Here is a 27847-nt window from a genome sequence, read left to right as displayed (position 1 = left end):
GTATTCTTTTTGAGAGGGCTAATAAAACGTATTCATGAAGCACATCCATCACTTTGGAAGTGATTATTCTAAAATGCACAAACTGGGACGTCTCCATGTGTAACAGATCTGTGGATATTTGGGGGTCCTTTTGTCCCCAAAGTAGCTTATTAAGACACCTGTATCAGAGTTAGGCTAACACAGGTCGGAATTCACAGAAGATGGCGGTTCGGGCGTTATCCTCCCCCGGATTCGCTGCTCCCACAGTGAGTACATCTAGTGGCGCAGTGGCGACATCAGCGAAGATAACATCATTCTCTGATACCTGCTCGATGTAAAGAATTTTTAAAAATAATAATTATTTATTATTTATTCCCCAATTCACAAAAAAATAACCATGTAGATATGAGTAATCAAACATTAAGAGAATGTCAATTATAAATGCACAATCTCCCTGGAGGTCCTCTGAGTGCATCAGTTGGCTGCCGGGGAAGAGGACAGCAAACTAAATCACTGTAACCGTAATGGTCCCTCTTCTAAAGCTAATGATATAAATTGTGCCCATAAAGTTATAACGCAGTATTGATAAAATGGCATTTAACTGTACAATAATTGTTATAATATAAAAGTTTTCATACATAATATTAGCATGCTATTATAATATATATGTCATACTACTTTGACTAATTTCTAAAAAAATGTTATTTCGGAAATGCATGGAAGAAATAAAAGTAATGGGAAGAAATTGACAAAGGAGACCCGGGCCACGTTTGACAATTTGTTAATCAATGACAAATTACAAAATTTGTTATAAGCTACTGATCTGTGAAAACAATTTTTATACATTGCTCATTTTTTTCAACTGCCAAAAGAATGTAAGAATTGAAATTCTGTCGGTAGAAAAAAATGAACAGCTGGAGGTGTCACATCCCATCCGGCCTACAGACTCCACGAAACTGTCTCGAGGCCTGTTGGTGTGTCAGTCGTACTGTCAATAGGGACTTTTAGAGTTTTAGAGTTTACGAGAACGGCGTGAACGTCGAATGATCATGCGTGTCTATGGCAAGCCGTTTCAACATTTATCCAATGTCTTCATATCAAGAATTCAATGCTTGATATCAGGAATTACCATTGCTTTACAACAGAAAGTCATTTCTTGAAATTAAAGATTGAATTCTTGATATCAAGAAATCGATTAATGATTTAATTCTTGATATCAAGAAATAGGAACAGATGTTAAAATGGCTTGCCGTAGACACGCATGATCAGTCGACGTTCACGCCGTTCTCGTCCACTCTAAGTCCCTAGTATTGTAGATGGTCTGTCTCAAGCATCCCGAAAGATGTCAGAGTGCCTAGGAAAATGAAACTGTCGGTCTAGAGGGCTGTAGACTCAAGTTCAATCAAATTAAAACCTGTTGATGTTGTACGGTATGCATATTTTCCTTACCTCTGCTCGAGCGATATGTTCGTCGCACGACTCGAAGAACTTCTCGAATGTGAACGCGGTCTGATCATAGGTGAACACACCGCACACCACATCTGCAGCGGTAAAGTCATCTCGTTCGATATCTTCTATGATAGCTGCATCGTTCACATTGGCGGACATAGCGAACCCGTCACAAGCAACGCGTATCTCTGGTGAATAGAAGACGATCATTAACTTGGCAACAGTTTATAGATAGTATTCTACATTTTGAGATTTAATCACTTAATTATAATATGTCTTTCCCTGTCATATACTTTAAATAATTGTGATGATAACAATACAGTAATGATAATGATTATCATAATTTCTTATTATAGTTTATTTCAACAGGGTGGTATCATTTCAAGTCCATTTCTGGACCTGGAATTTAATATCTTAGGAACAATGTTCCTCTAAAGTATGTTCATATCTTTCTAAGATTAATATCTGATAATGACATTTATGGTTATATAAATGATGATGATAATAAGAACAAGCAGGATTGAGGATAAGGAGAAGACAACGAAGAAGAAATTGAAGAAGAAGGAGAGGATGAAAATATAAATTATAATATTCTTTAATGATGAAAAGTTGAGTTTGAGTTTGAGGGGTTTTATATATAGCTTACCTGCAGATGGCGGAATCTCTGTTAAGACCAAATGAAAAATAAGATATGAGAATTAGTCAGGAATTAACAAACGGAATAAACAAAAGACTTAACTTCGTTTCGTTGACAATCAGCCGTAGACCAAAGACTTCATGCATGGCTGATTGTCAACGAAACGGAGTTAAGTCTTTTGTCAATTCTGCTTTTTGCTACGGCAGGCAGCCAGTGAAAACAAATTCGTTTGATAAAGTTATGGAAATGCAAGCACTACTTTAAACAAACAGAACTTTGTCATACCTTGCTCATTTTTTCTGATTGAGGTGTCATATGAAAGAGCAGAAACTGAACTTTCTAGAAATGTGAATTTTTCATCGAAATTCAGATACCGTCTACCAAATAACTTTTTGGTTTCCTCTCTTCAAATTCATTTTTATCACTCATGCGTGAATATGCATCATTATGAGTTGCATCCAATGAAAGAGGAGGATCTAAGCTTTCCAAATATGTGTCATGTATTAATTATAAATGTGACCAAGTTATGATAAAACATCGATAATTCTCAGTTTCGTTTTTTCTGGGACGCACTGTATAGGAACTCCATCAGTGTTATGAATGAATTATTTACCTCCAACGCATACGCCCTCGGTGCGGTTAAGCCCCGGTCGGCAGTAGCATCCCGGTACTCCTTGAGCGTCCAGTGCACACTCCTCACTCGGTTGACACGTGTTTGTACCGCACACTACGTCACCTGACACACACGAGCATGACGTCATACAGTCCACACTAGTCCAAGTCACCCCGTTCTGTATAGAGAAGATGAGGCTTGTGTTAGATATGACGCGGCAAAAACCGTGACGGCTTTTTTATGATGAGACGAAAAGTGTACTCCGCTTTACATTTCGGTATCTTAAAGGTAAAGACCAGTTATGGTCATACGATTGCATTGTGAAAGAAACGTTGTGGAATCGATCCGAAAAGGTTGATCATCTAGCATGTAGCATCTGCAAGGTTCTGGAATCATCAAAATGATAAGAAATTTGGCCCATTCTTCGTAAGGTTACAAGCACTATACACAGAAAGATGTATATGGGACTACCCTATATCTCTCACAGACCATGAGAGAAGCAAATTTACCAAATATATAAATTAGTAGGTGGTTTCCCGGCAAATTTTTTATCATCATGTATTAGTCAAAACATATTCTTTCACATGATTGGTAATAAGAGCTTCCATTTCATTTTTTGAAATTGGGGCGTTTCCAATACTGGTCTTTACCTTTAAAACACAGAGCTCAGACGTGCAGGCCCTTTATTACGTGTGCAGTTGCCACTGATTTACAAGTTAAAAGAAATCTGCAACATTTTTTTTTTTTTGGGGGGGGGTGGCAGTTTACCGCGTTATATCTTGGTAGACATGCCTTCTTGACTGAAATTTTTCTTCAAATAATGACTGGAAATATCAGAAAGTTAGGACCATAATTGGATGCCTCACGTATGTTTGTTGCACATATAATCTATGTGAACTGCATGTGGCATTCAGCAAATCTGAGTCCTTTGCTTATAATTTTGACGACATACACCAATGCCATACACCAATGATTATGGGCATATTTCCTACAAAATTAATGTTTTCCAAAAAGCTTTCAGACAGGGTTTTTTTTTTTTTTTTTTTTTTTTTTTTTTATAACGCAATGGCACTACACTTAATAGGGCCCCGTTGCATATAACTTAGCATTGGTAGTGACTTTGCCATTAATGGTAACTTCCATGGAAACCTTGATTTGATTGGCTGTTGAGTTATGTTGCCACGACAGCTTATTCTGATGGCAAAGTTACCGTCAGTGGTAAGTTGTATGCAATGAGGCCTGGAACTTAAAGTTACCCTCAGTGCATGGTAAATGGTATGCAACGACGTCCAGAACTTAAACATGCTCTTAAGTTTGAAAATTGTTTTGTTTTGTTTTCTAATCATGTTATAGTCATGTTCAAACATTATCACGTTTTGAATTGCTGAAACAAAATGGCTGAAAAACTTTCTTTTTAAAGCTTATCTGCCATAGTTTACAAGAGGGATTACACCGGCCTGCAAGGTCACTGGACAGGTGGTTATCTCATTAACTCAGCTCTCAGTTAACATAAGAAAAAGAGGATCATGGGGGACCAATGGTCACCGATTAGGCATTGTTTGTTATATAGAGGGAGCAAGTAGCTACAAGTAGTGCAGTGGGCCTTTAAAGGGTATTTTTTTTAAAAGGTTCCATTTACGGAATAGTATGAACCCTCGTAACTGCATCCACATTGGTCTGGTTCAATGCATGACTCCCCATCGAACAGTAGCCCCTCGGGGCAGGTGCACGTTTCACGACAAGGTGTCGGGCAAGTATCGGGGGCCGTCGGGTTGGTGCAGGTAGCAGGGCATGGCGAGCCGCATGGGTTGTATTCTTGATTTGCAGGACAGGTGAAGGCTAAGAAATTTAAGAGAGAGAGAGAGAGAGCAGTACTGTTTGATCATTATAAAAGTCATATCATACGTCAAATTACAGAAATATGACGCTATATAAATGCTCTGAGCCATCATTTTCTTCATATCTTTAGTACGTTTATTATTTATTATTGTTATCAATTATCATCATCATTATTAATAGTTCAAGCAACTCTTTTGGGGTAAAGGAAGGAGCAAGGGAGTGTTTCACAAAGACTAAGTTCGACTTTAAGTTGGTCTTAACTATGGCAGGCCGTTCATGCCATTGTTTGCTCTCAACATTATGATCTTTAGATATCTTTTCCTTCAATAATGAATAATCAAAAAATGCAAATTCTGTATATTTGTGATCATGATTTGTACGTCTTTTGAGAGACCAATGCCAGTAAATGGTGATAGCAAACAGTGGCATGAACGGCCAACCATAGTTAAGTCCAACTTAAAGTCAATCTTAGTGTTTGTGAAACAGTGCCCTGATCGAGTGGCACTTTACCGCATTGTGCTAGAGGAGTCCTCCAATCACCGGCTTGCTGTCCAAGAGTTTGACAAATCTGTGCGTACTGCTCGTAATGGTCACATACCGCGTCATTGTCGGCACCAAGTACGCATGCGTCAAAGACACATGACGTGTACGTATCGCTCGGGTCCGCAAAGTCCAAGCAAGTCTGGAACGGTCCTGGGGTTTGAAGAAATATTCGAAACGCTTGAAATTACAATAATAATAATAATATTTGATATGTATAAAGCGCACATATCCACCATGCAAGGTGCTCAAGGTGCTCCTAGCTCTGCTAGGCTGCCGATGTCGGCGCTCAAATCATTCAAGGAATTCTTTCCTACCGGTACCCATAGGTGGAGAGTGGCAAATGTAGATTAATGTCTTCCCAAAGGACATTAGTGCCGCAGCGGGACTCGAACTGTGGACCCTGTGATCCACAGCCCGACAACTTCTCCACTAGACCACAATACATCTACACTCAAGCCTTGAGGCATTCGTACAAGGTAGACCTACTCTCGACAATGATATGCTACTGACACTAAAGTTTACTTAGATTAAGGAATTCACCAATTGGATTAAAAACACTTAGCCAGGTACTATGCAGTCTACCAAGATTCAACGTAGATTCATACCCTTACTAAGTTTTGTAATTTTTTAAGAATGTGACAAATAGAATTGTCCCGATTTATTTTTTATGAGAATGTGACATATTAAAGCTTACATCTAAATCAAAGTATTCAACTAAGGCTGTAATTCAAACATTGCACCTCTCATTCTTGAGTTACGAAAAACACAAAATGACATCAAATCTACAAAGAGGTATAAATAATTAAGTTAACTATGCATGACTGTGTGATCTTATGTCTATGCAAATAAATACCTTGTGTCATACCTTCTAGATGGTTATATCTATGTCGGGGACGAGCTGACATATTTCTTGTACTTGACAGGAATATGTTTGATAATGGCATTAAAATATGAGTTGTCATTGATCATAAACAATCAAGAAGGACCTAAGTGCATGCATGGATAAGGTCAACGTTACATCGCTACCGTTGAGATTATTGAGGTTGTTGCAGGCTCCGTGAGCCGCTATTTGGGCAACAGGATTCACATCGCAAGGATTGGGTGGAGTGACGATACCCTGGCATTCTTCGGGACCTGTCTGCCAACTATTACCGAACACGTCCACACTACCAGTCTACATCGGATCAAAAGAAGTACGTGACATGTCAGTACATTCCAAGATTCAATATTTGTTCGTTCGTTCGTTTATTAATTTCATTATCATAAAAAACACAGCAAATGCAAATAAACATACATGTATATATATATACATGTACATATAACGAATGTTCAGTTTATACCATGACTTCAAATGAAATAGGAGAACGAAGGAAAAGCCCAGGGTGGCCTTGTGCCTTGATAAAATATATTCATCTATCAATTGAATTTTGCATTAATTATGTTACGGTTCAACCAAAATGGAAATGTGCATCGATTTCCATTAAAATACTGCATTTATTCTTTAAAGTAACACCGACCGACCGTTCGAATAGGCACACAGCAAACTTGTAGTCGCTCTCAACAGCCAAAACATATTGTAATTACATACAATATGATTAAATGTATAATAACCAATGAAAATGCGCATCAGAATGAATAGTAGTTATTCAAGCAATAGATATGTATTACATAGATTTAAAAGCTTTCCTACCAAATTTCCATCACTCGTTGTATATTCGTTTGAGCTGACGCCGTCAAAGTTTCCACAAAGACCACATGTGTTATTCCAGAACTCCTGAGATACTTGGATGTAGGCTATAGAGCCACCATTAAACTGAATCGTGACGCCGAATTCCGTCTCCAGGGTCTACGAAATGGATGTTTGCAAGGTTCAAAATTGTGGGGGGAAAAATAGATATATAAAAAGAATTGAGTAAGTAAGATCAAAAGTTCACATTTATGCAAATACAAGTTGACTTATTTTGCAAGAATTTTAACAGTAAATCAAGATTACTAAATTAGTTTAGCTGAATTAAAATCACTAATCTATACATTTGAAATTGAAAACAATTCATCGGCCTTGAAATTCTGGGAAAATTCTTCCATCGATTGGTGATCTCACGTCATTAGGTTGGTTTAACACCCGAATGGTGTCATATTCCACATGATGAGAGCCCACTCCTCTGTCTTATACAAAGAGGTTTTCGAACGTCAGGACTTTGGCGTAATCTCGCATAGTTTAAGAGATGACTTTGGTGGGTGCTTTGGAAATATAAATGCTATGAGGGATTTGCTTTGTATATGAAATAGAAAATAATCTTGCTAATATTCATGGTGAAGTTCTCTCGGAAGGACATGAGCTGTACGGGAGCTTAAAGGAGCAGCGCGAAGGCCGGCCGTGCACTTGTTAAAACTCGCCAAGGCGCCTTTTTATAAGTCGAGAAGGTGAATTGTTAAAGCCCACCAAGGCGTCTTGGCAAGCTTTAACGACGTGCTTCTCTCCTCGTCTTAAACAAGGTGCCTTGGGGAGTATTAACTGCTCGCCTTCTCGGTCTTAAAAAGGCTTATTGGCTTCTTCTTCTTTTTTTACAGTGGTTTACCGCGTCATAACTGAAATAGCCTTTAATGCTCTTAAAAACCGACGACGGGAAAGCATTTCCTTGAGATGTAATAACCCACCAGAAAGCTAGCATCGGACCAAACACGGACAGATCCGTCCTGGTAGTTGACGCTGGACTTCGCCACGCCATCGACCAGGAAAGCCTTGCCCTGAGCTAGCGTATACGTGGTGTCGTTGAGAAGCAGAAAGACTGTCTGCAGGTAGGCGACGGTGGCGGCAGGGCTCGTCTTGATGGTGTCCCCCCAGATGTGGAAGTCCGGGTAGAGGTCAGAGGCTTGGCAGGGCCTCACCAGGGTGTACATGCAGTCACCTTGGAAGTGATGGGTGAACCGGTCAAAGGTCGTGTAGTGAGGGTCACCGGAGATGGTGCAGGTAGCAGGTGCTGGTCAGATGAAATATAAATAAAAAGAAGAAGAATGAGGATGATTAATAATAATTCAATTAATATTTATTTCATTTCCAACAGAAAGATAAACAAAGGTATTACATATATGATTACAGAAAGTGTGAAAGAAATGAATGTACACAATTCATTTTTTCTTGGTAACTATACAAAAACACTTTACACATAATAGAATTATTACAAGAAATTCTTAATTACTGAGGAAATGGGGGGATCCACTAAAAAGCAGTCATGCTTGTATAGTGATCATAGTGATAATAATAATAATAATTTTTATTAGTAGTATTATCAGTATATTTATTATTGATATTATTATTATCATCACTATTATTATTATTATAGATGTAGAAATTGCAACATCGATAATAACAACAATACTACTTCTTCTACTACTACTACTACTACTACTACTACTTGGTAGTATGAAAAACTATTTTGTATCCGGGGAAGCCTCATCAGCATCAATGCTGTTCTTCCTGAGTGCCTTACAATTATTGTTACCACAGCAATTGCAAGGTACCCGTTTACTGCTGCATGGAAAGTGACAAATTTTGATTTATGTCTTGCCAGAGGGCATTATAGTGCTGGGCTGGGATTCGAACCCTCAACTCTTGGAATGAGAGTCAAGTGACTGAACCACTCTACCACGTACCTTGTACGCATTCTCCATCATTGTTGAGGATGAAGTTGTCTTGGCAGTAACAACCCCTGGCTCCATTCCTCACGACGCATGCCTCATTCTCTCCACAGCCGAGAGGTTGGCACGTCACGACTCCCCCTTCACACCCACATCTTTCCTCGCACGTTTCGGGGGTAATCCAGATGTCCCCAGACTGTAATACCCACACACAAACATGAAAGTGATATTTATTGGAGCCCTTATAAATGCAATGTTAAATACTGTGTGACTTGTGTGAACATGAGGTGAACACACTGTAAAAAATTGTGAAAACATTTTGAAACTGTGTGATATAGAGGAAGAGCTAGAGTCTTAAAACAGTATGAAAACAGCGTAAATGTAGTATATGAAAATAAGCAGTTTAGCAGAAAAATGCGAAGAGAATGTTTTAAGTTTTGTTTATGATGACTTAAAACCCCACTGTCCTACTTGTAGCTTCTTGCTCCCTCTATATAGAAAACTTCCCAATCGGTGCCTGTTGGTGCCCCATGATCCTCTCTTTCTTATGTTAGTTGAGAGCTGAGTTAATGAGATAGCCACCTGTCAGTGACCTCGCTGTGTGGTCTAATCCCTTCTGGCCCAGTAGTATTGACGGTCTTTAAAGCTTAATACGCTTCACTTTTCTGTGTCGTATAATGAAGAGCTCTGTAACTAGGCGTAAGTCCTTCGTTGCACGCAGTTGTCATTCATTTACCCGAACAAACAAAAAGTAGCGGCCGCTTTTTTGCAGCGGTTTTTTTGTGCCATATCTGAACAACCCTTAAGTGATACCGCTCTACAGACTGAACAAACGAACCCCCCCCCCCCCCCAACAAAAAAAAAAAAAAAAAAACAAAAAAATTAAAACTAGTTACAGAGAGGTAGACATTGTTAGGCAGGGTGCATCCGCAATCTTCGACCGCGACACACTTTTCACCATCCAGCACCAACTCATCGGGGCACAAGCATGTCTCATGGCAGGGCCGCGGGCAGTTCTCGGCCGCCGTTCTGTCGGCACAGGTGTTGGGGCAGGCGGTACCACACATCCGATATTCAGTTCCTTCTGGACAATCGAAAGCTGGAATTGAAAAATTAAAAATATACTCATTCAGGATGTATCTTGAGTAACACTTCATAACATTTCCTCAAAACAGATTGATGGAAACAAGATCAGTTAAAGTGTACCAGTCATGTCTAATTGCTCTTGAGATGGGGGATGTGGCTTTACTGTATTCAAAATATCAGCTTCAAATATTACTTCTACAAAGAGACATTGCAATTTTGATACATCATCAGTGGACATTAAAACGTCTTGTTGAGAACGTTTGTGCATTGTTTACCTATTGAACGCCAGTTAAAGCTTTTTTGAGGTAGAGTTTTTTTCAGGTGCTTGATATTAAACTTTAACTTTGGAGTGGCAAAGTATGAAAAAGAGAAATACTGTACATCGAGTGTGGGCGTGTCTTTAATTTTTTGTTGGTGAGGCTATTTATGCAACTTGATGAACCGGAGAATGGTAATCATGAATTTATCGGGGAACAATGAGTGATTTCAAGTTCGGTGTTGAAAGCTGGTGTTGGTGTTGTAAGAACACCAACACCAGCCACAATGTCTTTAATTTTTTGTTGGTGAGGCTATTTATGCAACTTGATGAACCGGAGAATGGTAATCATGAATTTATCGCGGAACAATGAGTGATTTCAAGTTCGGTGTTGAAAGCTGGTGTTGGTGTTGTGAGAACACCAACACCAGCCACAACACCGAACTTGAAATCACTCACTCTGTATATTCAAGATTAGAACATATATAGTTATCTACTTCTTTATATTTTATATTTTATATTAGTGGTTACTCAAAATCTTGACACATTTAAGACACAACAAGCCAATATAACACAATATAAAAATGTTGCCATAAGTTCTTTCCATCTTGTTTTTTTACATATGCAAGTACATATTCATCCCACTGCAGTATAAGGTTCCTACCCATAAACGAATGTTATGGTGTAACCTTATTAAATTGTAGTATAGTGTATTCAACACATTGCAGTATAAGGCTTCTTCCTGTGAAACCCTAACTGAAGTATGTACTTACAACATTGCTCTATAAGGTTTCTCCATTCTCCGATGACAGCGCCAGGGTTTCTGGTCTGGCAGAGTATGATGTACTCCTGTACGCTGGCGCAGATGACTTTGTTCAGTTCATGTGTGTAGCAGAGATCAAATTGACAGGACGTAAAGTAGTTGAAGTGGTCAACATAGGTGGAACAGTCTCCAAAGATACCTTCAAAAGAAAATCACGAGGTGAACTTTAATAAGTCTCTTAAAAAGCATGCATTGAAGATTAATTATGTTATATCATACCCGCTTCTAGGCAGGTTCATAAACGTAATCATTCAGTTTTGTCGTAGATAGTAGACATCATTTTTGCACGTACTTGGCCTATCTAAAGGGCCCGGGGGTACGTGCTACCCCGCCCCCACCCCCAATGAAGTGGTAAAATAATCAAATGAAAGTTAAAAAAGCGAAAAAAGAGAAAGTGAATGGGAGAAGAAGTAAAGAAGGCACCTGGACCACCTCCTGCATCCTCCCGGCCGCGTTATCTTTTTCTGCAGCACAGATTGGGGTTAGCTGCGTGTTGAGCCTATGGGAAAGTTTAGGGTTAGGGTTAAATCAAGAGCTCTTTTTTTTTTTAAAGCCCCAATCTGTGCCGCAGAAAAAAAAATGACAACTCCCGGCCATCTACTGGAACCAGTTGGCCCCTGTAACCCAGTGGGGAATGATGAGAGAATTCAATAGTCAACGGGTTAATAAAAAACCATTCGCATTCACTTTTTGAGTAAGAGAAGCCGTGTCCCTAATCATTCCAGAGCCCCCCCCCCCCCCAACCCCCCCCCCCCCCCCCAACCCTCAATGGGCGGACTCAAGCGCGTAGCCAGGATTTTATTTTAGGGGGCGGTAGTGAGCACGCGAAGCGTGCGAATCACTTTCAGAGCGCGCGTAGCGCGCTCCCTAGGGGGTGGGTGCAGGGAGGGGGGTGAGGGGGACGTTTCATTAGATTACTAGAGAAAGAAGGCGATTCGTTGTACCGTTCTCGACTCTTAATCCTTGTCTAAATTCAGTTTCTATTGACGTTTCATTAAATTATTAGAAGACGATTCGTTGTACCATTCTCGACTCTTAATCCTTGTTTGAATCAAGTTATCCTTCCGCGTAGCGCGGAAGCTCTGACGTTTCATTAAATTGTTATAGAAAGAAGACGATTCGTTGTACCATTCTCGACTCTTAATCATTGTTTGAATTCAGTTTGCTTTAAAGTTTCATTAAATTATTCGAGAAAGAAGACGATTCGTTGTACCGTTCTCGACTCTTAATCCTTATCTGAATTCAGTTTGCCCCCGCCCCTCCCGCGCGAAGCGCGGAAGCCTTGACGTTTCATTAAATTATTAGAGAAAGAAGACGATTCGATGTACCGTTCTCGACTCTTAATCCTTTTTCTTCCTACGTCCTCTTCCTTTCTTTTTTTTCTCTCTCTTTTTTTTTTTTTGGCCGGCGTTTTTTGGGGGGCGACCGCCCCACCGCCCCCCCCCTGGCTACGCGCCTGGGCGGACTTGCGCTACGCCACTGCGCCCTGTGTATACCTCCATTCCTGACGGGGTCAAAGATCGCACAGGTCCGTTCTATCCGGGCGGCTAGGGCCGCGTCTTGTTCACACGGATCGTTCGTAGGGTCCATGCTCAGGGTACAGAAGTCTTCGTCCGCACTCCATTTAAATCCGAACAGGTTGACGTCATCTGTCTGCATGGGGTACGCAGTCAAATCAAGATCCAAATTCAGAGTCATTTATATTTACTACTTTTGAATCATAAGGAAGATCATCCATTTTAAAAAGGCATTTTTGATAAGAACAATAATTTACATATTCTTGATTAATAATAATTGAACATTAATAACCTAACATTACAACAATTCCCACGTTATAACCTTCATTATCATTGATTTGGTTTCTTCTTCAAATATTAGGGCATCTTAAAAAAATTGCCTGTAAAAAATAATAATAAATACCAAAAAAAAAATATAGTGGGGTATCGACAAGGGGGTATTTCCCAGGGTGATTGGGGGGGGGGGGGGGGGGGAACTATATATCCCCTTCATTTTTTTATGGGGGGGGGGGTAACCTGTACAAATATGTACACATTTTTCGAGGGAAAATGCTTTTAAAATCTACCAGTTGTTGAAAATGTTGTCAAAATGAGTGACTCTTAAATAAATGAATGGAAACATTTCTTGAAAATGCTGTTTAATACTCAGGTTAAAGGTATAGACCAGTTCTGGCCATGCGATTGCATTGTGAAAGAAACGTTGTGGAATCGATCGGAAAAGGTTGATCATCTAGCATATAAGTATTGGTGTGTACTGCAAGGTTCTTGAATCATCAAAATGATAAGAAATTTGGCTCAGTCTTGGTAAAGTTACAATTAGCACTGTACACAGAAAGATGTATATAGGACTACGCGTCACGTGCGCGATATCTCTCCAGGCCAGATCGGTACGATAATTTACCAAATATATCAATTAGTAGGCGGTTTCCCGGCAAAATTTGTATCATCACGTATTAGTCAAAACATACTCTTTCACATGATTGGTAATAAGAGCTCCCATTTCATTTTTTGAGAGGGGGTCGTTTCCAAAACTGGTCTATACCTTTAAAGTGTTGTTTGACAGGGAGTTGAGATTTCTTCATAGGGTAATGTTTTATACGCGACCGCGTGTGAGTTCACGGAGTGATCTTGGACAGTGCTCAGGAGCATCACAAAGTGGTAGACTGACATTTATGTCCAGTGACTAATAACTTCACATCTACTGTAGATGAAATTAGTAATAATGTTTATAAAAATGATGATAATATTAATAATAAAAATAATGACAATAGACTTCTTATACGACTCGTATATCCGTTACGCCAAAACTATTACCTCGGCTATAACTGGCTGCCAAATATAGACTAGGCCTACCCATTTGCACTTGGTTGGAGGGTGGAAAAAATGAATTAAACATTTTTCCAAAGGTTGTTAGTGCCTGGCTGAGATCCAAACCCTCAACCCTTGGAAAGAGAGCAAAGTTAATGAACCACTATACCGCGACACCTCTAAAATACCCGACGTAAAGGTTTGTAGAGTAAAGCCTATGACACACTCCCTGTACGAGCCTCATGCAATCCTACTTTTGAAGAAATCGCAATCATGTGAGATATGACATCTTCCTGATTAAGAATATAATTAATGATATGAATACTAACAACATGAGTTTTAGTGCATTGAATCGCACTATACTATTTCTCCACAGTGTAGTTGTCTTATAATGGCGGCTTAAACAATCAGTTAAGCCAATATGTACATACAACACTCACAACAAGCCATGCCCTCTAACTGCAAGTGACAATGACATATTCATAAAAAACAACCTATTTGTTTTCTTTGTGATTGTTTTTTGACAAGGCCTTGTGTAGAGTTGTGTGGGACGTGAACGACATTTTATACTGTATGAACCAGGCTTGGTTCATGTGGCGCACAGCTTTCTGAATAACTTAACACAGCTTTACACAACAAATTTACAGTGTATGCGCTTGGAGAGCAAAATAATATTCTGTTTTATTTACTAATGTAAAGCGCTTTGAGCATGTTAATGTAATGGCGCTATATGAATAGCAATATGTATGTGTGTATGTTTGTATGTATGTATTTCGGTAATGTTCTCAAATCTTACCACTGTTCCATCAGGCAAAGTGAAATCATTGTCTGTGTTGCCGTCAAAGTTTCCACACAAACCACAAGTCCTGCCGGCGAACGCTGGGCTGAGGAACACCCTTCCAAAATGGGCTCCATCGTACGTGACTCTCAATCCGAACTCTGTCTCAATGATCTGATCATGACAAGAAAGAAAAAAATTAATTAGTTTGGAAGTGTTTTGGTCAGGTCGAAGCGTCTTCTGTGGAGCACATGGTGCGCGGTCAGAAACCCATCATGGCATCAATTATATCCCTGGAAAGACATTATCTTCTTTAGTAAACTTTCCGCAAAAGGCTTCCATTGTGCATGATCCTCAACCCGAAGTCAGTCTCAATGATCTGATCATTTAGAAGAAATAAAGGAAGTTTAAAGTGTAGAGGTGTCTTTGGTCCGGTGGAAACGTCATTGGACTGTGAAGCACATGGTGCGCGGTCCGATACCCAAGCCGGCATCAATCATGTCCTTAGGAAAGACATTATCTTTAGTAAAACTTTCCAAAATGGCATTCATCGTGCGTGATGACCCTCAACCAGAAGTCCGTCTCAATGATCTGATCAATAGAAGAAGAAAAAAAAAATAAGGTCAAAGTTTAGAGGTGTCTTTGATCGGGTGGATACATCGTTGGACTTTGGATCACATGGTGCGCGGTCCGACTCCAACCGCGGCACCAATGTTCTTTTGCAAGACACTTTCTACTGAGGTGCATCTTTCAAAAATGGCCTCCACCGTACGTGACTCTCAAACAAAAGGCACTCTCAATAATCTGACCAAGGCGTGTGAAGGATGAATGAAAGAGGCAAAGTACTGTATTCGTCATTTAGATCTAACATGATATGCACGGTCAATTAAAGAACTCTGTTTATATTAACCGTATTATTTTCTTCCTATTATCAAATAAAGAAATGTGAGAACACGTCCAGAAGAAAAAGAAGAAATAAAAGGAATCAAAATTATCAATAATTTGAGTTCGTAGAAGGTCCTTCCATTCCAAAGTGTGAAAGCAGATACACAAAGCTTTCTATAAACAAACATTGAGGAAATCGGTAGGTAATAAAAAATGTCTTAAATATGGTTTTAAAAGAAAAACTCTGGACAAATCACTTATATGAAGTTGCTGTGCAGCACCTTAGCGTGTAGCGTAATTACTCATAGGTCCCGCGTGTCTACTAATTATCATGTTAATGGAGGATTTCAATTGTCCTCCAATAACGGCTGTCTCCCTAACTGTCAATGTTTAATTTATTAATCTATTTATCAATGTGACTAATATATCACTCCTTTGACATCGTTTTCTATGATTAGTGTCTCACTTACCAGAAGTGGGTATGCGTACGTGATGGACACACCGTTCTGGTTCACGGGGGCGGTCACTTGGACCCCATCAACGCGGATAGTCCGACCCGACGGCTGGCCGATGGAGTACGTCGATCCATTGTAGCTCAAGAACATCTGCCTTAGAAGAGATACCCTCGATGAAGGTGTCCATTTGACGTTGTTCCCCCAGAGATGGAAGTCGGGTAGTTGATCGGTTTCCGGTGTGCACGGTTTTGCCAGGGTGTATTCGCAGTCACCTTGAAAGTCGAACCGCTTCCCGTCGAAGGAAGTGTAGTGGGGGTCACCCACGATCTCGCAATAGCCAGGTCCTTGAGAAAGATGGGCCATGGCACACACTGATTACTAGTGATATATGGACCCGTTGAGGGATCGAGTCGTGGCCCTTGATCGAAGCACGTCTTTTTTTAATTACAAACATATATATATATATTTGTGCAATCGCGGACAATAGCCAGGTCACGTATCAACAGATAATTTGTTAACCCGTTGACTACTGAATTATTTAATTCCCGTAGACTTAACAGAGAGACCACCAGGTTCCAGTAAGCAATGGGTTAATAGCTGGTCACAACAGCAGTCCCTGTAAGGGAAGGTGACAAAGGTTTGACACCAAGGTCTGTCAGGATCCTTATCGACTTTGTACTATCACCCGAAACAGCAGGTTGTCGCTAATGGCCTAACCCGGACAATATGGGTCACAAATTCGTAACATGGTACCACGCTTGCGCTAGCTATCCGGACATTATTATCGTAAAACAACATGTCTTTAGTCGTGACATAAGGTTCTTGCTTTTTTTTTTTCTTTTTTTTTTTTGGGGGGGGGGGGTGTAGATAGGAGAATGAACAACAAATCTGAGTGTTATGATTTACCAATGTTCTGGCCATTTTTATACTACGCCTACGCTTTTACTGAACTGTTTTCAAGGAAATATAGATTGTCAAGCTACGTGATGAACACGACAGGGGAAATGGGCTTCTCACCTGCGATGGATACCTCCAGAGAAAACCCACGTCCGTTCGGTCCAGCAACAGAAAGATCTTCCAGAGCAATGATGACACCTCCGGCCCCAGAATACAGCCTTTCCTCCACTGTGACTGTCCCGGTGAACGTATGCTCGAACGATGGATTATCCGATGGCGTCGCCCCGTCGGTGATTCTTACCCTCTCGTTGGTGGTCGTTGTGACGTCATTGATGTCGACTTGGACCTGATTGCCGTATGGAGCAGTGATGAACCACCAACACATGATGCTGGAGCCCGTAGTTTCTGTGACGTCATAATAGGGTGAGCGAATGGTCGCAGTGGCCAGACCATTTTCATCCAAGGCGATAGAGCCACCGCAGCCAGGCTGAACATTGACAGCGTCTGAAGAGCAGAAAAGTGTTTGGGGGAATTTACCTTGAATATACCTTGAATTTTTATCTTGATGTTAGGAATAAAGTATAGGAAATTTATTTCCCCCTCTGCATTGTCCTGTGTGAGGTTCCTGTAGGTTGTATTAATTGCCGCAGGGTGGGCATTTCAGATATTAGAGAAATTAACATCAGGGTTAAAAAAAAAAATAAAAAATAAAAAAAAGTAACAAAATTTGGGTTTCCATGCATTTTCTAAGCTTGACTTAAATGAATTTACACTGCTGATATTGATGATGAGAATAGTCTCATTTGCTCGCACAACTACTGCCCATGTGGCCCACCTGATTCCCTTACCCAGAAGACATTTCTTGTTGAACCGGTCTAAGTCCACTTGTATATTGACCAATAGGCATCATCTCCTTGTGATAGCCCCTAGCTGCATGTAGTCAGGTTTAGGAGCATAAGTTTGTGAGCTCATCATAATCGTGGATTTATTGATTCATTCACAAAGTAATTTTCCAACATTTCTTTTTCCAGGCACAATAGGTTCATGGCTGGGTGCCCACTATGCTAAGACAGACAGGAGTGAACCACACGTTTCTTATTTAGTAAGTAAGTTGACAAGTTTTGCTCCTATTAAAGGAAACCGAACCCCAAGTAATAACTTTACTTATTCTGAGAGATTTATTATAATATTGCCCATAAATCTACAAGATTCCCCAACAAAGTGTAAGAGAGAGGTATAAAGCAAAAGTATAAAGTACAGTTTCTCAGCACGACATGGGCATCGCCATTTTCTTGATAATGTGACGTACTATGCGAAGTCGTTTATCAAGTAAAATGTATTCAAATTTATGGATACTTCTTTCCCAGACGTGTGTGGTGATGAAGCATTTCATTCACCTGCTATTATCCTTTGTACTATAATTGCCAGAACGCAAATTGCATAAATAAGTTAGTGCCCTTCTGGGGTGAAGGTTTCTCACAAATGAAATAGATTTGTCAACTGCTATAGTGTAGTATTTATAAATGAATTTTGTTACAATTGTGCCCCTATTATTTATTTTTCACCTTATATAATTTATATCACCTCACTTATTATTTTTTTTTATTGAAAAGTAAAGGTTTCGTTATTGATTTAAAAATTCTTTCCAACTAAAGCTTGGTGCATGATACATGTACAACTTCAACAAGTACGTCACATTTTCAAGAAAATGGCTGCGCCCATATCATGCTGAAGGCATCACATCATGACAGGAATATCTTCATTTATATATATCTTGTACATTTTCGTAAGGAATATTGTACATCAAAGGGCAGGAATACATCTCATTTTTCAGAATACCTACACTTATTCTTTGGGTTTAGGTTTCCTTTAAGCCCCACTGCACTAGCTACTTGCGCCCTCTATACAGCAAACAATGCCTAATCGGTGACCATTGGTCCGCCATGATCCTCTTTTTCTTATTTAATTGAGAGTTGATTTGATGAGATAACCACCTGTCATGTGACCTTTCAGGGTGCTCTAATCCCTCCTGTACACTAGTACAGATGGGCTTTAATGTTAGATTTTTTGAGAGAACGTAATTACCTGTTGATTGCAGAGTAACGCGGAACCCGTTCCCGACGTCGGGCTGGAGACCGTCCTGTTTGAGATAGAGCACGATCACGCTACCAGATGATGTGAAGACAGGCATCTGCCAGTCAATCACCCCCTGGAGCCTGGTCACCTCGTGGTCGCCGGATACAGTTTCGTGATCGTAGATGCCGACTTTTTCATTCAGCGTGTCTGTATGGTCCCATGTCACTGTGTACAAGGAAGTTTAGAACGCACAGGGGAGAACGGGTTGAAGTGGGAGACAACATAATTATGATGCGAGACTTTTTAAAACTTTGTAACTTAATTAGTAAATATTTATCATATCCTCTCCATTTTTAATTCGTTTGTTAATACTACTAGGCTGCATTATGGCATATCAAAAACCCTCCCTTACTGTTTAGCTTTTATGTAATACAAAAATTAATCATTTAAAACGAGGTCTTGACCAAGGAAATGTGTGCCACTCTAGGGTGAACTTGGACAGTGCTAAGGATTAATGCCTTTTTAAAAAGTCTTATAAAAATCTTGTAAAATATTGTGGTGGAAGAACCTTGTTGTTTCGTACTTTGTGTTTTCCTGTTCATCTCAAACCTCATCATCACTTGCCTTTTTTTGGGGGGAGGGGTAAGGGATTTGTTTTTGTTATTGTTTTCTTAGATTCCTCCAAGAATTGTGTGCGCTCTGTATTTCGTTCTCTCTCTCTCTCTCTCTCTCATCTCTCTCTCTCTCTCTCTCTCTCTCATCTCTCTCTCTCTCTCTCTCTCTCTCATCTCCCTCTAATCCACATACAACCCAAAATGGCTTCTTTTGGTCATTTAATTCACTCAATGTGTTCTTTCTCCATCGTATATTTGGTACTTTTAAGTTGTTTCCAGTAATCATGGTAATTATGTGTTCCTGTGAATTTTGTCTCTGTTGGCCACTCTCCTTCATCTTTTACCTGTTCTTAGTTATCATTGTCCGAGGGGTAAACATTTCACGATCTCTGATTTTCAACGAACCTCTCCATTTCATCAGAGTATAGATCAAGTTTAATCTGAAAATATTATACTTTATCATTTTCAAAGGTATTACATTTTGTATTGTTCTTTCTTTATTTCTATTATATTTGTATTTTATTGGAATTGAAAATAAAGATAATAGTAATACTAATAGTAATGATAATACTTAATAAAAATGGAAATACAATATTTTGTTTACCCAGGGAAGCCTCATCAGTATAAATGCTATTCTTCATGACGGTCCTGCAATTATCATTACCCCAGCAAATTACAGCAATTGCCAGATACCCATCTACGCCTGGGTGGAGAGTGGCAATAATTTGTGGATGCCAAAGGACGTTTAATAGTGTCGGGCTTGGATTCGGACTCTCAACCCTTAAAGGTAAAGACCAGTTCTGGTCATGCGATTGCATTGTGAAAGAAACGTTGTGGAATCGATCAGAAAAGGTTGATCATCTAGCATATAAGTATTAGGGTGTACTGCAAGGTTCTGGATTCATCAAAATGATAAGAAATTTGGCCCAGTCTTGGCAAAGTTACAAGCACTGTACACAGAAAGATGTGTATGGGTCTACGCTACACGTGCGCGATATCTATTCGTTCCGGATAGATATAATAACTTGCCAAATATATCAATTAGTAGGCAGTTTCCCGGCAAAATGTGTATCATTACGTATTAGTCAAAACATATTCTTTCGCATGATTGGTATAAGAGCTTTCATTCCATTTTTTGAGAGGGGGCGATTCCAAAACTGGTCTATATATCTTTATATTAATTGAGAGTCAAGAGCACTTCCATAAATAAATTAATTAAATGAAAAGAAATGAAACGAAATGTATGAAGAATACCTTGGACCTTCCTGTTGGGCGGCGCCACTATTGTCCAGACACAGGATACTTCTCCGTCACCTCTGAAAGCTCTCCCTGTCGTTTGAAACCAGTATGCATGAGGACCGGTATTAGGAAGGTTATACGGGGCTACGATCGTAGTCTGTTCAGTCTCGGTCAGCAGCACGCGACCTCCGCAAGCCTCTTCGTTCCGCGAAAATTCTACCAGAATATGAATAAGGTGAAAATAAAGGTCTGGATTCCATAACCAGCGGCAGATCCAGGGGGTGCCGGGCCCCCTCTCCTAGCCCACAAAATTATTTTACTATTGTTTTCTTCTTCTTTTGTGCTCAAGGGGGGGGGGGGGTTGGGTGTTGTGAACACTATCCCCCCCCCCCCCGACTAACCATTAAAGGGCAATTCACCCTTGTAATAACTGATATGGAAGAAGAAAAATAAGAGAAGCAGAATGGCGAAATTTGAAATAATCTGGCCTATAATAAGGAGGTTACGCATGATTTAAATATGGGATCACTAAATCTATGCAAATATTATTATTATTATTACTTACGTGTGGGCAGGGTGGTGACCAGCGCAAAGAATCGAAAACTAGGGTCGTTTTCTCTTCCTTGGTACGCTGTGTATCTGACTGTTAAACCCTGGCCAGATGACATGATTGCTTTGACGTCCATATACGGATACCCTGAGGGTAAGATTAGTATATTGATATCCAGTCATTCATTTATTTATTTATTTATTCATTCATTCATTTGTTCGTGCATTCATTCGTTCGTTCGTTCATTCGTTCATTCATTCATTCATTCATCCATCCATCCATTCATCAATCCATCCATCCATCCATCCATCTATTTGTCCATCCATCCATCCTGTCATTCATTCATTCATTTATCCATGCATCCATGCATCCATCCATTTATTAATTCATTCATTCATCCATCCATCCATCTGTCCATCCATCCATCCATCCATCTGTCCATCCATCCATCCATCCATCCATTCATCCATTCATCCATCCATCCATTCATTCATCCATTTATTCACTCAATCCATTCATTCATTCATTCATTCATTTATCCATCCATTCATTCATTCATTCATCCATCCATCCATCCATTCATCCATCCATCCATCCATCCATTCATCCATCCATCCATTCATCCACCCATCCATTCATTCATCCATCCATTCATTCATTCATTTATCCATTTATTCATCCATCCATCCATCCATCCATCTGTCCATCCATCTGTCCATCCATCCATCCTGTCATTCATTCATTCATTTATTCATCCATCCATCCATCCATTTATTCATTCATTCATTCATCCATCCATCCATCTGTCCATCCATCCATCCATCCATCCATTTATTCATTCATTCATTCATCCATCCATCCATCTGCCCATCCATCTGTCCATCCATCCATCCATCCATCTGTCCATCCATCCATCCATCCATCCATCCTGTCATTCATTCATTCATTTATCCATCCATCCATCCATCCATCCATCCATTTATTCATTCATTCATTAATTCATTCAATCAATCACCCAATCATCCATCCATTCATTTATCCTTTCATACTGTTGATAATACCCACCTCGAATTGTGGATACGAGGTACTGGTCATCAACGGATGTCCCATGGTCATAAACTCTGAACTCTTCATCTGCATCCGTTTCCATGACAGTGACTCTCAGTTGGATGTGTTGTCCTTCCGGGGCAGAGGCGTGCCACACACAGTCGGCCACGCGCATCGGTAAGAGGAGGTAGCCGGTCTCCCAGGCATTCCCTTGGAGGACGATGTTGTTACCACAGAGAGGCAGTTCTGTTAGAGAGAGAGAGAGAGAGATTGGATGAGAGACGGGTAGATATGGAAATAATGGGGAAAATGAACGGAGAGAAAGGGGAATATATATATATATATCCATATATATATATATATATATATATATATATATATATATATATATAATGGAGGTTTTGTTTTTTAAGTAACAGGGAGGAGATGAAGGGAAAAATGAAGAAGAAAAAGAAGAAAATAATAAGAAGGAAAGGGATCGAAGGATAGATATATATATAGAGAGAGAGAGAGAGGGGGGGGGAGATACGGATAGAAAAGTAGAGAAGTAGAGGGAAGCGGGAAGAATATAGAGAGATAAGAAAAGGAAAGTAGAAAAGGGGATAATTGATAAAGGTATAGAAAGAGATGGAGGAGAGAGAGGAGAGAAAGGAAGAGGGGGAACAGGGAGAGAGCTCCGAGAAAAAAGAGAGAGAATGAGAAGAAGATGAAGAGAGAAGAGAGAAAGGGGAGAGATAGATAGAGAGAGAGAGATAGAGAGAGAGAGAGAGAGGGGGGGGGAGCTAATAGACTTAATTGATCACAAAGTCATGTTGGCAACAAAAACATTTCGCTTTGCCCTAATAAAATTTAACGTTTGGTAGAAAAGTTTAAAAAATTGCCAATTTGATCGAGAAAAAACTATAGCTTTGAACCCTCAACGTGTTGCCAATTCAAGGCTATTAAAGATTATTTTCTTTTTTACTGGGGGTCGTTTCACAAAACCGATTCCATGACAGTCGTATCTTTGTACGCGACCCACGGAATGTCAGGAATCGGAAAACCCGTTTCATAAAACCATGATAAGCGACAAATTCATTATTTCGATACTATCGGCTAAAAAATATAGTCTTTGTCATGATCCATCAGATTTGATCCTGAATTACCAAAAGAGATAGTAAGACATCGGACGCAATTATGGTCATGCAACAACAAAGGACACGGTGTGTACAAATATTTTTGCCTTTTCTACTCTATTTTTGAGACCTTTAAATCTAAAGTTATAGATCCAAACCACAAAAATGTGGAATGATGTCCCGAAACGGATAATATTCATCAATGATGATGGAGGAATAGCTTGATTCAAAGAACAAAGGCGGCTAAATTTTATAATTGAGATTTAGATTATCCTTGTTTGGCTTATAGTTTTGCAGTCGGGTCACGGCACAGCGTGCTGGCTGAAATTAGCCACATTTTTCCCAGGAATTTTCTGTATTCCTAGGTATTTTCTCTAGAGAACAAAAAGGAGGTGGCGAGGTGAACTTGCACGAATGAATGAATAAATCAATTAATCGAATTAAAGCCATTTTTTTAAACTTACCGTCATTTTGTATGACTGGAGGGGGTTGTGTCACCTGTGCGTCAACTAGAAAACTGCAATAAAGAAAAAGATGGCAAAAGCGATAAAGATGAATAATGAATTATTATTAAATATATATCGATAATAATAATAACAATACGTTATGTGGTCGGCTGTCGGTCTCAACACGCAACACGCACCACATGCAGCTGTAGCCAAGTTAACACATTCTAAAATGCATTGTCAGCAGTACTAGTGGCGTACGTAGCTAGGGTTCAGACGTGGGGGCCGGGGGGGTGGGACACCAGTCTTTAGTCTACTAGCTAGATCAGCGTTTTTCAAACTTGTCGTCTTCTTCTTCTTCACTGTACCCTAGCCTTTTAGGAGTTGACAATGTTCACGTCCTTTCAATCCAAGAATTGTTTTCCATCCCTCGTATATTATATGGACATAAATTATGGGCACATTTGCGCGTGAGGGCCTCTAGCGCGAAAATATACCAACCGGATCTAAAAATATTGCGAGCGGGCGAAAAAATTGCACTTCTATCATGGCAAAAAAATTATTTAGTTATCAATATACACTAGATAAAATGTAAGATCATATATTCTGTCATCTCGGTGCCTGGAATGATCCAGAGTTATCAATTTTGAATGAAGACTCTTTGTTTGGTATTTATTTCATTTCTATATAAAAATACAATAAAAGGGTTATTTTAGGGTGCCATGCTGCCCGGATATCCTAATATCGTCTTTTAGGAATGTTCATGGACCTCGCTGCCTGAAACAACCTGTTTCTCAATTTCGTCGTCCCTACGTTACTGATTCACATATTATTATCTTTGAAGAGCGTTTTCTATCATTCTTGTTAAACGCAAAACAAGACAGGGACGAAACCAAAAAAAAAAACAGTGCGGGGGCTAAAACTAAAACGAGACGGACATAACGTTAGTTTCTTACAGTTTTCTAGCGACCCCCCCCCCCCCCCCCCCCCCCCCAATAAGGTGAACAAGTTGTATCCACTGTTCTAAGTGTTTTAAAAGAATGAACTTTTTCTGGTATAATCTGATTTCGTGAAAAAAAAATGGTATTTTGTCTAAGATGGAACATATTTTGTATAGTTTTGTACCAAGCACTGGTGCAAAAACCGATTATTCTCACCCTTTCCCTCCATACAGGATGCTGGTTGTGTTGAAAAACAGCAAAAGATGATGCACAAAGTGCATGACGAAAATTCTTTCCGTTCAAGTCGTCAGCGTGAAAGAAACCTTCTGAAGTCGACTACAAGAACTTCTCATTAACTGTTAATATCGAACAAACTTGTTCAGCTTTTTCGCAAGAGGGAGAGAGAGAGATGTCATCAAGCCCTCCTTTCCTCTGGAGTGCTCTGGAATTAAGTGACACGTTCTCATAAGCGTTCTCATGGTATAGACTGAACCCAAATGGGGCAGCCGACCATGCAGAGCGGAATAGGTTTAGGGGAGCGCCCCCTTCCCCTCCGACGAAATATAATAATTATATCGACAAAATACAGTTTTTTCTATCATTAATTCTTTCATTCTTTCTGTTATCATTTATATTTACATCTGAATATTTGTCGTATATTCTTTAAAGTTTGGGTTTGGGTTTCAGCTTCTTGATAACCGCATTAAACTCTGCTTTCACGACAGAATTCTTGGGCAAACTAATACCAAACGTGAGTACCATGTACCCCCCCCCCCCCCCCCTATGCCATTAAAACTATCAACCATCGCCACAGTTCCACTTAAAACATTTGATTGACAAGATCCGCAATTGAACAGCACTTTATCATCTTGAATCGTATCATGTGCAGACGGTTATACCCTAGATCTTCCTAGAATAATGTTCTTTTTGGTTTCTTTGTCTGTTTTTGCTTGTTAACTGTTAACCCTTACCCTTACAAAGGGGATTTTGCTTTTTTCGAGATTTGAACAAAACATGAACAATGTTTTATCTTCAAACATGCACAGTTATACCTCCTTAAACATGACTTACATATAATATTATGCAACAGTTTTTGTTTAGGGCCTAACAAATGCTGACGGAAATGTAATACCCTTTCACATTATGCCAAATATTTCTACTTCACGTAATTTAATGAATGAGCATTATCGTGAAAGAAAATCAGTATCCTTTTAGTCCTTCACATTTTTGATCCACATTTGTATACTTTTGTTTGATGCTACATTTAGAAAAGATCCTGAAAAGCTTCAACTTTCTCCAAAATTATCTAAGGTGGCATAGTATTAAAATAGGCTCTTCATATTTTACATTTTTTGAAATATTGGCTTGTCATATCAACACTTCTGTCGAAACACCTTGCTTTATATCGTATACATTGTATTTCAATTAAGTTGTCTACCTGTAATAATTCGTTGCTTTACTCGTCGCTGTTTTCACGAATTGACGGTAGTGAAAAATATTGCACTCACTTTGCGTTACGATTTTCCTCACTACCGTCACTTCGTGAAAACAAGGATTACACCTGTATTTGTTTTGGATGTGAAACAAATAAACTTCAGACTTCAAACTTCAACAATTATCGGTTATTTCGAAATCTTGCATAAACATTTTCTTTTCTTAAATCTAGTAATAATCAAGAAAAAAGGGGTTAGTTGATGACATTTTGATCCCCTCGTTGATCTCCCTCCCTTCCTCCCCTATATAGTCTTCACCTAGAACTGCTATTCGAACCCAGTCGGTTCTGGGAAAGGCCTATACATAAAGAGAAATATAGGATCTACGGCATATCCGTCTGAAAGTGATATACATGCATAATCAAGATGAGCAATCACGGCTCGTGGTTTATTACCCGGCTGCGAACCCGACCAATGATCCGCGATTCGAGGGGGAGAACTTACTGGTACTAAGTTTAAATTTCCCTCTTATAAACCCCTTTTTCACGTTTCAAGTGGAAAAACTTGGATCGCATTCAATGTGATCTACGTGTTTACAAAAGATGGTAGAAGCCAACGACCCCGGAAGGCGCGATTTTGAATTCATTTGATTATTTGCCTATTTATCTATCTATTTATTTTATTAAAGGTAAATACCAGTATTGGAAACGCCCCAATTTCAAAAAATGAAATGGAAACTCTAATTACCAATCATGTGAAAGAATATGTTTTGACTAATACATGATGATAAAAAATTTGCCGGGAAACCGCCTACTAATTCATATATTTGGTAAATTTGTTTCTCTCATGGTCTGTGAGAGATATAGGGTAGTCCCATATACATCTTTCTGTGTATAGTGCTTGTAACTTTACGAAGAATGGGCCAAATTTCTTATCATTTTGATGATTCCAGAACCTTGCAGATGCTAGATGCTAGATGATCAACCTTTTCTGATCGATTCCACAACGTTTCTTTCACAATGCAATCGCATGACCATAACTGGTCTTTACCTTTAATTATTTTTTATCTATTCATTTATTATTTTCGATTACCAGTATTGACTAATTAATTAATCAATCAATTTATTTATCTATTTATTTATTTAGTTTGTATTATTTATTCATGTTACTTGGTTTTCCTTTTTTTTTTAAAGCACAAATAGTGACAAGATTGCTTTTCGTTGGAGCCGTGAGAACATAAAGATGACAATGGTATATTGATACTCGTAGTAAAAAAAAAAAAAAAAATGAAAAGTAATGGCATCACTGCCTTGACTACAGAAAGACAACAGAAACCAACACCTCATGCATTGATGTAATTAGGGTCTACGTGAATTAGAGGTGTCTAAAACGGTGGTCGAGTGGTTTAAACAATTGACTGGAAATAGGTTCCACTCCACTTTTTAGCTTCATTCTTTCTTTCTCTCTTTCGTTTTTGTTCTTTTTTTTTCTTTTTTTATATTTCTTTTTTCTTTCTTTCTTTCTTCCTTCCTTTCTTCTTTATTTCGTTCTTTCTTAATTCTTTCTTTCTTTACTTCTTACTTCTTTCTTTGTTTCTCCCTTTCTCTTTTTTCTTCCTTCTTTCTTAATTATATTTTTTCTTTCTTCGTTCTTTCTTTAATTGTTTCTTTCCTTACTTTCTT

General features: G+C 39.2%; 1 protein-coding gene across 1 annotated transcript; it reads right to left on the bottom strand.

The window, feature by feature from the left end:
• Positions 1 to 31: 31 nt before the first annotated feature.
• LOC581310 (zonadhesin) lies at positions 32 to 22446 on the bottom strand. The gene is made up of 20 exons (XM_030978064.1): positions 22249 to 22446; positions 21199 to 21330; positions 20649 to 20849; positions 18790 to 19005; positions 16825 to 17208; positions 15823 to 16151; positions 14486 to 14641; positions 12361 to 12517; positions 10815 to 11003; positions 9596 to 9798; positions 8715 to 8895; positions 7719 to 8041; positions 6751 to 6906; positions 6087 to 6234; positions 5028 to 5210; positions 4318 to 4517; positions 2679 to 2856; positions 2075 to 2092; positions 1429 to 1616; positions 32 to 304 (listed from the first exon to the last, which is right to left on the bottom strand). Exons 1-20 carry the CDS (start codon positions 22403 to 22405, stop codon positions 170 to 172), a joined length of 3834 nt encoding a protein of 1277 aa, XP_030833924.1. The 5' UTR covers positions 22406 to 22446; the 3' UTR covers positions 32 to 169.
• Positions 22447 to 27847: the final 5401 nt, after the last annotated feature.

Source organism: Strongylocentrotus purpuratus, unplaced genomic scaffold (assembly GCF_000002235.5).
Source record: "Strongylocentrotus purpuratus isolate Spur 01 unplaced genomic scaffold, Spur_5.0 spur5_scaffold_1, whole genome shotgun sequence".
Lineage (NCBI taxonomy): Eukaryota > Metazoa > Echinodermata > Echinoidea > Camarodonta > Strongylocentrotidae > Strongylocentrotus > Strongylocentrotus purpuratus.
The sequence above is the reverse complement of the archived record's forward strand: the minus strand, read 5'-3'. Positions and strand labels throughout refer to the sequence as shown.